The following is a 13,048-nucleotide window of genomic DNA, read 5'->3' as shown; positions in this document are numbered from 1 at the left end:
TGTGTGTGTGTGTGTGTGTGTGTGTGTGTGTGTGTGTCTGTCTGTGCGTGTGTGTGTGTGTAGAGCGATTCAGAGTAAACTACTGGACCGATCTTTACGAAATTTTATAGTGGAGTTCCTGGGTATGATATCCCCGGACGTTTCTTTTCATTTTTTCGATAAATGTCTTTGATGACGTCATATCCGGCTTTTTGTAAAAGTTGAGGCGGCACTGTCACACCCTCATTTTTCAATCAAATTGATTGAAATTTTGGACAAGCAGTCTTCGACGAAGGCCGGACTTTGGTATTGCATTTCAGCTTGGAGGCTTAAAAATTAATTAATGACTTTGGTCATTAAAAATCTGAAAATTGTAATTAAAATTATTTTTTTATAAAACGATCTAAATTTACGTTCATCTTATTCTTCATCATTTTCTGATTCCAAAAACATATAAATATGTTATGTTCGGATTAAAAAAAAGCTCTGAAAATTAAAAATATAAAAATTATGAGTAAAATAAAATTTCCAAATTCGATTTAAAAACAATTTCATCTTTTTCCTTGTCGGTTCCTGATTCCAAAAACATATAGATATGATATGTTTGGATTAAAAACACGCTCAGAAAGTTCAAACGAAGAGAGGTACAGAAAAGCGTGCTATGCAGCACAGCGCAACCAATTCCGCGCTAAACAGCAGGGTCGTTAATTTCACCGCCCTTTGTACGAGCGGCGGACTACGGTCATTGATAAAAAAATGCAGTGCGTTCAGTTTCATTCTGTGAGTTCCACAGCTTGACTAAATGTAGTAATTTCGCCTTACGAGACTTGTTATAATTAATTAAGAACCGTTTTAAGACCACCCCTCTATTCAGACCTTGATTTTCCAGATTCTCTGTTGAAAACGTCTGTTAAGGCCAAAAAAAAAAAATAGGTCTGTTTACGGTAACCCGACCGACCCTATTTTTTGTGCGACCCTAGACTTTATTTTGGCATTTGGGGAAAAAAAAAAAAAAATCTTGTTTTTTTTGCAAAATAACGTAAAAATATGTTTTTTTGGAGGAAAAAAAATAAATAAAAAATAAAAAAAATCCCGACCTACCGACCCTATTTTTTTGGCCTATGTTACAGACCTTTTTTTTTTTTTTCCTAATTATACCTCCATGTTAAGACCCCCGTAGAGATATACATATTGCGAATGGAAAAAAGGGGTTCCGCTGTGTACAAGTTACAACTGCAAGGGATGCACACACCTACGCACACAGTGACACACACAGTGACACACACAGTGACACACACACACAAACTCTCTCTCTCTCTCATACACAAACGCACACCAAGTACTCACCATCCGAGTACTGTTGATAATGTGTCGGAGTTAATCCCGTTTCCGTGGAAACTGTCTGTTGAACCAGTTGACCCCCTGCATAAACATACAAAACAACTACATAGGCCTTGAATAACACGCCACCCAATTGATATTATATATTTAAACGATACAAAACAACTACATAGGCCTTGAATATCACGCTTTACTTTCTTTACTTTATTTTGTGTTTAACGTCGTTTTCAACCACGAAGGTTATATCGCGACGGGGATAGGGGGGGAGATGGAATAGAGCCACTTGTTAATTGTTTCTTGTTCACAAAAGCACTAATCAAAAAATTGCTCCAGGGGCAGGGGCTTGCAACGTAGTACAATATATTACCTTATCACGCCACCCAATTGATATTATTTAAACATACAAAACAACTACATAGGCCTTGAATAACACACCACCCAATTGATATTATATATTTAAATTGATTTTTTAACCACCTCTAGTTGTGAAACCAGTTTGGCTGACCCTCCAAAATCTGGCCTGGTTTTTAGCTTAACATGGGATGAACCACTCCAGTATTGGCGTTAACCGGCAATTACCGGTATTTTACCAGTTGAAACGAGAACATACCGGAACAAAATTGGCTGCCGGTATGACCTACCGGTTGATTTTTACAACTACCGGGGTTTATTCGCCGGTAAAACCAAAAAAACAGTCCTCTGAGTTGGACTCTTACTGGTTCCAATGACCAGCCTGGACCGTTTTTTTCTGGACTGTTTGCATTATAAAAGTTTGCGTACCACGTTTGAAAAAATACTAGCGCCATCACTGCCCATCCCCCCACTTGGACACATGCCAAAATTCAACGTTCTGGGTGCTTACTGTGTAGAAACGGAATTTTCCGATGAATTTATTTCCTGACACAAATTAGTTACAATCAGTGATATTAGTCTTTGAAAACCTAAACTTATTTCAAATCTTGAGTTTACCTTTGTTGAATAAAAATGTTCACTCACAAAGATATAATAAAAGTAAGTAGGAAAATGAACTCACCTGAACATTTTTGTACCCGTTGTAAAGGGAGGCCATCTGAGTCCAGACTGTCTAATTCAGTGATGGGAGGGAACTCTGCAAGTCCAACAAAAATATGTCATTAAAAACCAATAATTATTGTGTTAGGCAAAAAAAAAAAAAAAGTCTGTTTACGGTAACCCGACCGACCCTATTTTTTTCGCGCGACTCTAGACTTTTTTTTGGCATTTGGGGAAAAAAAAAAAAAAAAAAAAATCTTGTTTTTTTTTGCAAAATAACGTAAAAATATGGGTTTTTTGAACAAAACAAAACAAAAACAAAAATCCCGACCTACCGACCCTATTTTTTTGGCCTATGTTACCGTAAACAGACCTATTTTGGGGGGGCCTTAGTGTATTCACTATCAACGCTGTTGCATGGTGAAAACACACCGGGAGACAATCAAGAGAGAAATCAGAACAAACCCCAGCAAAGAAATGTGTGCGAATTTTCAACAGGATCAGCCTTTTTGCCCCTTTGTAAAAGTGACTTTTTGCCCAGCCTAAGAGTAAACTGTTGCAAAAAAAACTCAAATCAAGAGAAAAATCAGAAAATCAGTAGAGAAATCTGTGCAACACTTTCAACATGATCAGGCTTTTCTTGTCCCCTTGCAAAACTATTAGCGTATACATAGCAAAACGGTGAGCTTTAGTGAGTATCCACATTTCCAACAATTAACAGTATCGCCTATTTGCCGAGCCCTTGTGTAAGCTATAGCAAAAGAAAACTAAAATCAAGTGAGAAATCAGAACAAAATCAGGAGAGAAACCTGTGAACACTTTCATCTGTCAACAGGGACGTAGCACCCGGTAGGGCATGTAGGGCGACCGCCCGACCACTTTTTCCTTAAAAAAAAAAAAAAAGAGAGAGAGAGAGAGAGAGAGAGAGAGAGAGAGAGAGAAGAGAGAGAGAGAGAGAGAGAGAGAGAGAGAGAGAGAGAGAGAGAGAGAGAGAGAGAGAGAGAGAGAGATCTACCAACAGAACACCCCACGTAGTATTCACGCGATGGCATAAGGTCGGTTTTTTGGGGTTTTTTTTGTGTGTGTTAGTCTTGGTCAACTGCTGGAATAGGACCTTATTTTGACGAGAACGTCACACGTGACGAGTTCCGTCAGGCCATAAAAGTATTGGCGCCAATTTAGTGAAAATTGCTTCTTCGTCCGTCTGCTCCCATGAGAAACAATGGAGGTAAGAAATGTTTTGTATATTCTGTGTGTGAAGCTGGGGTCAGACTGAGGGGTGAGTGATTGTGTGTCAACCGTAAGTACGCCATAACAATTGAGTAACACAGTAACTTGTGGGGTTAACAGTGTCACATGAAACAACATGTAGAGAGAGAATTGAACAATGGACACAAGTGTGCATCCTGGTTGTGATGGATCGAAAACGCGCTAAAAATATTCTGACAAATCCCTCTATTTTTCAGTCATCACTCAGGCTGCCAATGTTGATGGCTGGACGGATCAATAAATTGCTTATTTAGAAGTAAACCAGTTTGTCAATCCTTGCTTTTTAACACACTAGACAATAATGAAGACGAAAGTCATTTGAAGTAAGTGCTCATCACATTCAACGTATCGGAATTTAGATATAAATGTAAGTCGATTGATAATCACTGATACATTCACCAGCCCGTTGTTTGGTGGAGGATGGAAAGATGATTAGATGGAACTGAGCTCAGAAGGCACGAAATCGCATCATGTTTTCTTTCTTTTTTAGACCATTACAAGGGGACGGGAAGGGGGGGGTGGGGGCGGTAGTGTAAGCCCCATATTTCCTTAGCTGTCTCAGCATTTTGTCTTCCATTTTTTTCCGCCCTACCACTTTTATTAGGTGTGCTACGTCCCTGCATCATGATCAGTCTTTTCTTGCCCCCTTGCAAAACTATTAGCGTATACATAGCAAAACAGCTCTTGTGTAAGCTATGGCAAAAGAAAACTAAAATCAAGAATGAAATCAGAACAAAATCAGGAGAGAAACCTCTGCACACTTTCGTGCCCCCTTGCAAAAGTGTATTAGCGTATACATAGCAAAACGCAGCAAAAGCAAGCTGTCATGCACACTGCTTGCCCTCACAACCACCAGGTGAAAGAGCGTGGTTCTGTCAATTTATTTTATAAACAAACACTAGGGCCCCGCCAGGTCGCCATTGCTCAATGAGCTGGCTCGGCCCGCTGAGCTGAAGGGGTAGTGAGAGGCAGTGAAGTAGGCATGGAGAAAGGGATGGCTAGAAGGGGTATTTGACTTTGCGTGTGATGACGTTGCCGTGCAACCTCCCCCCCCCCCCCCCCCCCAAAAAAAAAAAAAAAAAAAAACTCAATGTAAGACTCCCTCATTTTTAAGACCTTTTTTCTCAGATTTTCTGATCACTGCCTTTGGAAAATTAAACCCCCATTTTATCAAATGCCCAACTTTTTAAGGCTCGATGTTCTAAGATCTGTGGAGGTTCCACTGTACTGCGTCTGTATCACAGAGATATAGTTTATATCTGCCCGGGTATATAGTTTATATCTCTGGTGTGTATGTGTGGCAGAGAGGAAGAGAAAGGGGGGAGGAACTCAGAAAGAGGGAGGGTGGAAGAGAGAGAGAGGGAGAGAGACGGACAAGTGAAAAGCGGGGAGGGACGGAAGGAGAGGCCGAAGAGGATGCAGGTAAAAAGGGATGACGAGGAGGGGGAGGGGGACAGAAGGAAAATGAGAGGCAGTGAAGGAGGCAGGTAGAAAGGGATACCTCCAGATGGAGAAGGAGGGCGACACTTGACTTCCGCGGTTGATGAGAAAGCTGAGGGGGAGAGAGAGAGAGGGAGAGGGAGAGAGAGGGGGAAGGAGGGGCAGAAGGGGACACAGAAGGGATGCTAGGCCATGGGACATTTGTCCCCCTCAACCAAATTCCGATGGGGCATAGACGAAGGCAAGAAGCGCCAAAGAGGCCTGTACGCGTTTTGACCAAAGATGCAAAATGGTGCAATTATATGGTGCCATCTGAGAATTAGGCGCTATATCGTGTTATCTCTGTATGTGTGCGTGTGTGTGTGTGTGTGATCCGATGTAAAGTGTACATTTGGTGGCGCAGTGGTACGTGGCGCAGTGGTACGTAATCTCAATGCGCCCTTTGACGCACTGACGCAAATTGTGATGGGACATTTTCAGATTTAATGCGCCAATGGCGCAGGGCGCACTAGTAAATGAAACCCTGGGACATTGCACCCTGAAATCAAGTGTGTTTCTGGCCATAAATCTGCATGAACTTGGCACTGACAGTTAAATAACTTAAATAAGGCAAATGTGTACATGTACTGTATAACATGTGACATGTAGTGTGAACATATACCTCCTACTCCTGTCTTACCTGGACTGACAATGTACATGTACTTACCTGGATACCCTTAACACTACATCTACATGTGGTCAATTGTTTGTTAGGCCAAAAAAAAAAGGTCTGTTTACGGTAACATAGGCCAAAAAAATATGGTCGGTAGGTCGGGATTTTTTTTTCTTCCAAAAAAACATATTTTTACGTTATTTTGCAAAAAAAAACAAAAGATTTTTTTTCTTTTTCCCCCAAATGCCAAAAAAAAGTCTAGGGTCGCGCGAAAAAAATAGGGTCGGTCGGGTTACTGTAAACAGACTATTTTTTTTTGTGCCTTACCTGGATGTGGTAAATTTTTACTGTTTCTGTTAGGCAAACTAAAAAAAAAAGAAGTTTGTTTCCGATAACGGATAAGGCGTAAAAAAACCGCCAAAGGGCTGATAGTTTCGTGACTGTTTTCTTTTTACATTTAGTCAAGTTTTGACTAAATGTTTTAACATAGAGGGGGGAATCGAGACGAGGGTCATGGTGTATGTTTTAAAGATTAAATTTAGAGTGATTGTATTATTTATTTTTACACAGATCTATGCATGTAGCTTTTTATTGGCCAAAACGCGTGCAAGCTGTGTCCAATAAGATTAAGAGGTACTTACCTAGTTTTCCTTGAACAGTCTCCTTTATCAAGTTTTGTCATTTTTAAATGTAATTGATTTTCATTTTTAGAGTCAAAAAATGTTCTACTTCTAGGATCTGCAGGAAAAAATAGGGTTGGTACTGGCAGAGAGGAACCCGAGACACAGGCTGAATTTGTTCTTGGTCTAATGTGGACATATCTAGACAGATCGTATATATTATATATATATTTCTACCCAACAAACTTCATCTTGATGTTATGTTATATGAAGTCTTATATCGCGCGCGTATCTCCAGACTCGGACTCAAGGCGCAGGGATCTATTTATGCCGTGTGAGATGGAATTTTTTACACATCACGCATTCACATCGACCAGCAGATCGCAGCCATTTCGGCGCATATCCTACTTTTCACGGCCTATTATTCCAAGTCACACGGGTATTTTGGTGGACATTTTTTATCTATGCCTATACAATTTTGCCAGGAAAGACCCTTTTGTCAATCGTGGGATCTTCAACGTGCACACCCCAATGTAGTGTAGTATACACGAAGGGCCCTCGGTTTTTCGTCTCATCCGAAAGACTAGCACTTGAACCCACCACCTAGGTTAGGAAAGGGGGGAGAAAATTGGTTACGCCCTGACCCAGGGTCGAACTCGCAACCTCTCGCTTCCGAGCGCAAGTGCGTTACCACTCGGCCATGATGTTGTAAGTAGTCCGCAATGGGGACATACCTGTCCAGACTGATAATGTGACAGGTACTAACCTACACTAACAAGAAATTCCTCTTATAGGAAAAACACCCCCGTCAAAGGGAAATAACCTTCTCAGTTGGTGGCAATGAGAATGGTTATTTCCCTTTGACCAACGGGGGTGTGCCTCTATAAGTCCTTGTATAATTTTAATCCACCAATAACTCCCTAACCGTGTGTTTGACTGGTCCCAATTTTTGTAAGGACCGTCTCAGGAATGTATAGAACCTGTTCACCAAGTTTTGTGACGATTGGTCCGTTCATTCTTGAGATCTACTTGCGAACACAAACACACAAACAAACACACAAACACACAAACAAACAAACACATCGAGTGAAACCTATACACACCCCTATACCGGGGGTGTAAAAATATGGTACAACCTACACTAAAAATATGGTACTGGTATGTCATTGCCACTATGTGTTTCCTGAAACTACCTAGATACATGCTGTATGCAGTATGCCCTGCAGTATGTACCTGGTCAGATCATGTTTTACGAAGAACGTGTCGCCTGCAAATATCCTAACAGACTACACGCTACGCTGTGTGTAGCCTTGACATACCTGGACTGACACAGTGAGTGATACTGTGGAGTGTGTTGGCTGTAAGTGTAGCAGGCAAACAGCATCATGGTATGTAGTATGTAGCGTGTACATACCTGGGCAGGCACTTTAGAAAGTGTTCTTGACATTACAGACAGACTACAGTGTGTACTGTGTAGTTACTAGTGCACAGGATGGACATACCTGGGCAGATAATATGTATTTTAGAATGTGTTGTCGACATTAGATTTACAGAAACTGAAAAAGACTACAGTGTGTAGTGCGTAGGATGGACATACCTGAGCAGATATATGTCGTTTAGAATGTGTTTTACACATTCTATTTACAGATAGATTACAGTTTTTGTTTGTAATTGTAGTGTGTAGGATAGACATACCTGGGCAGATAATATGTATTTTAGAATGTGTCGTCGACATTTGATTTACACTTTACAATTACAGACAGACTATAGTGTGTAGTGTGTTGGATGGACATACCCGGGCAGATAATTTGTCGTGTAAAGAATGTGTAGTCTACATTTTTCTTGACTAACGCTGACAGCGAATAGTCTTGATTTACCTGAGCAGATGTAATGTAGAATGTGTTGTCTACATGTATAACTAGACTGACTACATGTATGTATACAAATTGTAGTGTGTCTGGACATTATACCTCACTGGACAATTAACGTATACATAAAACGCATGATGGGTGCAGTCAGCGTTGTCTACACACAGACAACACGCGCGAGGTGTGTCCTAGTGCGTAGGGTGTACAAACACATGGACCGTGTGTCATACTTTGTGCTGCCGGCACATGTCTGGATCGAAATGACACAATACGCAGTGTATACATGTGTGTTTTGGAAGAGTGAGTAAAGTGCACTGTGTACTAATACAGAACAACTGCCTGTAAAATGTAACACGGAGAGAGTACATGTTCAGCTGTACAGGTGGCATGCAATACTGAAAACTGTAGTGTGTACATGGACCTGAACAGATAGGAAACAAGAGGCGAAGCCTTCAAGGCTCCCGTAAGAAATCGACAAACAGTAACACAAACTCATTCACTCCGTCACACATACACACATACACAGTAAGCATAGGTGACACGGTGCAAGAGTGGGAGACACTAGATCTAGATCTGTCTGTCTGTAGCTTACTTACGGGGACACGACTGCCAGATCGACACTGCGCTTTCGACAGCGCTTCCTCGCGCACACACTGGAAACACGCTGTGCAGATCAACCTGTAGGAAATCTCCTTTGGTATCTTCTTTATCTATTTTTCTGGGGCTACGAAACCGAACAATGTGAAATCGTCTTCTCCGAATCGGCGAACTGCAGCTGGGTAAGAACTGATCTATACCACAATCCTTCACGCGATCTGACTTAACCTTGACCCCTGACCTGGTCTACATACCACACACGACACAAATCAGTCACCCCAAAAACCCCCCACGACCCGTTTTCTTTGGATACACACTTTACTTACATACCTGCCGACAAAATGTTGATCATTGCTTCAATACTTTGAAGCTGTTGCTTGGATAATAACCAGGTAAAATTAGTATTTCGGTGTTCAGTCAAATGTTAAAGTTTCTATCACACACATACACACGCACAGACAGACAAAAGTTAGCATCGCATAGGCTACACTTACGTGAGCCAAAAATGACCACCTTGTTGAAATGTACTGTAGTAGTACTAGTAGTTAGTACATACCTGGCCAGAGAGAACATGGTATGTGTTCAGATAGCACATAGCGTGCAGTGTGTATGTAGTTGGGGGGTGCATGGTAAATGGTACGTAATGTGTAATGAGTGTGTCTGGTGGTGGTAAGATGCCATCAGTTTGCAATGTGAAGTCTGTGTATCTGCTCAAATAACACAGAGTATACTATGTGTCATGTGTGTGTATCTAGTCACATACACATTTTATACAGTATGTATGTGGATAGATAGATCAAACTGCATGGTAATGTGTAGTGTGTGAACCTGTTCAGATAACGCATAGTAATATGCAGTGTGAAGTGTGTACCTGGTCAAAGAGCGTGTGGTATGCAGTGTGTACCTGGTCATAAGAGCGCGTGGTATGCAGTGTGAAGTGTGTACCTGGTCAAAGAGTGTGTGGTATGCAGTGTGTAGTGTGTACCTGGTCAAAGAGTGCATGGTATGCAGTGTGTAGTATGCAATGTGAAGTGTGTACCTGGTCAAAGAGTGTGTGGTATGCAGTGTGTAGTATGTACCTTGTCAAAGAGCGCGTGGTATGCAGTGTGTACCTTGTCAAAGAGCGCGTGGTATGCAGTGTGTACCTTGTCAAAGAGCGCATGTTAAGCAGTTTGCAGTGTACTGTAAGTACTTTGTGAGACCGCACAGTATGCAGTGTGTGGTGTGTAACTGGTCTAATACTCAAGTCATACTGTGTTGTGAATAGTGTACATGTGTATACCTCAACAGATAACACAGAATGCAATGTAGTGCATTCCCACCCGAGCAAGACATAAAGACGCACAGAAACTTTGAGTACGTAATGTGCTACGCAGCGTGTAGTGTGTAAGGCAGCATGTAGTGTGTAAGGCAGCGTACTGTAAGGCAGCGTGTAGTGTGTAAGGCAGCGTGTAGTGTAAGACAGCGTGTAGTGTGTAAGGCAGCGTGTAGTGTGTAAGGCAGCGTGTAGTGTGTAAGGCAGCGTGTAGTGTGTAAGGCAGCGTGTAGTGTGTAAGGCAGCGTGTAGTGTGTAAGGCAGCGTGTAGTGTGTACATACCCGGGTCCAGCAGCAGACTCCAGTGATGGGGGTTGCAGCAGATGTACGCGGGGTCAGTCTCCAGCGTAGCGCAGCACGATAATCGCTTCATCTGCGTGTCCGACTTGACCATCCCCGGCCAGCGGAACAGCTGACAGCACAGGACGTGCGGCGCCACCATCCTGCGGCCCAGCTTTAGCTCCCCTTTGGGCAGCAGGACGCACTCGGTAGTCTCCCCTCCCCTGGTCTCCAGGGCGTGGACCAGCACGTCCAGCTGGGACTCCTTGAGACGCTTCAGCATGGAGTGAGCTACTGACTTGGCTTCCAGATCGTCGCCGCTCTCCGTTTCATGCGCACCGAGGCTTTCATGCTGCGCCGACCGGAACTTCCAAAGGCGCTTCAGGAGAGTAGAGCGTCTAGACCGAAACATGCAGCATCGGGGGCAGTCGCTCTGCGGCCATGCGCATCCGCATAGCCGCTTGTAACTCGGGGCGTCCGGGGACGAGATGATCTGAGGCGGGCGGGACCCTCGGGGAAAACGGTCCAAGGTTTGGTGGGTGTGTGTGTGCGATGTCTCAGTCTGGACATGCACACAGAGTATGGTAGAGGGTGAGCAACTAATACACGCAATCACTTTTCTGAACCAAGATCGGAGCTTGCGGAAAGATTTCTCCAGGTATTTTCTTTCTGCGGCTTTGACACCTCCTCCCAATGAATTGGAAATCACAGAGAATAGGTGAGACTCAAAGATGGAAGGACGTCAACATCAAGCCAAGGAGTGTAGTAGCACCAGCAGTAGCTCCTTCACAATTGTACTCCAGGTAGTATAACAAGTGCGATGATCAATCCACACTGTGTGTTACTGTAATAGCCTCCTTGTCTCAGCCACACGGTGTACGTTCTGTGGACGGCATCGGGGAGACCGACTGGTCGGTTATGGGGGCAGAAGATGACCCGGAGGATCGCAAATGGAAGCGGCGAGGAGGGCAGAGCGACGGAGCGGAGGGTGACCCCACGGCCCCAGCAGGACAACACAGAGCCTTCAAGCAGACGACGGGGGCCGGAGACACACCGACACAGAAAAAGACAAACTCGACCTGGGTTGGTTAGCGAAACACAATAGCCAGTGCGCCTGGCGTTCTACCACACCGACACAACAACACACAACGCACCTCTCCCCTCCTTCATGGATCTGTTCCGAAGCAGACGACAATTCGTTGTCTTCAGGCGATGTGTCAATCCACGTCCAAGAGGTTCATGCTGCCGCCTCCGAACGACACACTTATTGCAAGCTTTTTGTTTAAAGGCGTGCGGATGTACTTGACGGCGAATCTGTGTACAAGCTTTGTACAAGCAAAGGAACCAGCGACGAAAATATTCACACGGGAGCACACTTTCTGCGTTAGACGCAGCAGCAAACAGAGCTAGTGAGGTGACAGAGTAACATCCCTTGGTTTCTTTCCCTGTGTACCCCCTCTCGCTCTCTGCTCGCCGAGCCAAATGCCGTAAGAAGGTGAATATCTGGCTGAAATCTACCCACACACAGCCGCACCGTCCATGTTTTCGGGTCCAGAGAAAAGTTCCCGTCCGACACACACACTGAGAAAACGCCTCAAAACCTCCGATCAGAGGCCGTAAGGTTAAAAATCACTTCTTCGAGCAGGCGGCATGCGAATTCCCACTTCAAAACACTGCCCCTCTCTCGCCAGCCTGGAGCCGCAGGTGAGAAGCGATTATTGTGTAGGGGTGACAGGTTGTACTTATGGACCGTCGCACAGTCTGGCTAACCATCAAACAGACCGCTGTTACGAAAAACGTCTGGCGATTCAATAGCCAGCACTTTTCATCGAATTCTTTACGGAGACTAACATCTAGGTCTGCCTTTACTTCAGCGATCGCAACATTTTGAAGTCCCTTTCACCAGCCTGCCTCCCCTGCACGGTGTACAGGTTATTCGCTCCAATCTTGACGGTGTTCCATCAGCTCCCACCACCATTGGCCCTCAGCAGTCACGTGAGCGTCTAGACTTTTTGGCGCGGCGTGGTGTCTAAAAGATGGTTGCGCAAATAAGGTATCGAGTTACTCCCCCTTATAACCCTTCTGTCCAAACTTTGCAACACAAAATTTTTCTACGGATTCGGTAGGTATAAATATATTCATATTTTTGAAGCGGAGAGACAGGTAGTGAACCTTGTGTTATGATGATATTTGTTATGAGCACTGTGGCTTCCCGGCCGGCCCAGCACAGGCCAGGGGATGCTTGTCTGCTGTAGCAGACGGCACAGTACTCGCGGCGCCAGCGGGACGAGTCCACTATGTCGGTGAGGGGTGTGGCAAAGAAAGGCCAGTCTGTCACACACTATCTACGTCAACATTCCACAGTTAATATCGCTTTCTGTTTTCCGCGATGAAAAGAATAAAAACACCGAACAGAGAGACAGCCAGAGAAAAAGAGTAGGAAAGAAACGAGAACGAAAAGTCGACGGATGAACAAAAACGACAAACTCGGGCAATAAACTGCGTTGTGCTGTAACTTAAAATGTTACATTTGCCGCAATACAATGGATATGATCGAAGTTAGTGTACATAACTTTGAAACAGTGGTGTGTAAGTTTTGTATCCACACAAGCTTGTGATATGAATGTGTGTATATTTTAGTTTGAATCGTGTTTTGTTTTGTTTTAATTTGAAAAGA

The 13,048-nt window shown here is 43.7% G+C and overlaps 1 protein-coding gene across 1 annotated transcript; it reads right to left on the bottom strand.

Moving 5' to 3' along the window:
• Window positions 1-1,326: 1,326 nt before the first annotated feature.
• On the bottom strand, window positions 1,327-12,053 carry LOC138957292 (mothers against decapentaplegic homolog 6-like; the record flags this gene model as incomplete). The annotated part of the gene is given in 3 exon segments (XM_070328427.1): window positions 1,327-1,401; window positions 2,354-2,428; window positions 10,375-12,053. Coding segments are annotated over 3 exon segments (559 nt in total), but the record flags the coding sequence as incomplete, so codon positions are not given.
• Between the last annotated feature and the right edge of the window lie 995 nt (window positions 12,054-13,048).

Source organism: Littorina saxatilis, unplaced genomic scaffold (genome assembly GCF_037325665.1).
Source record: "Littorina saxatilis isolate snail1 unplaced genomic scaffold, US_GU_Lsax_2.0 scaffold_2427, whole genome shotgun sequence".
Lineage (NCBI taxonomy): Eukaryota > Metazoa > Mollusca > Gastropoda > Littorinimorpha > Littorinidae > Littorina > Littorina saxatilis.
This window is presented reverse-complemented; position numbering and strand designations above follow the sequence as displayed.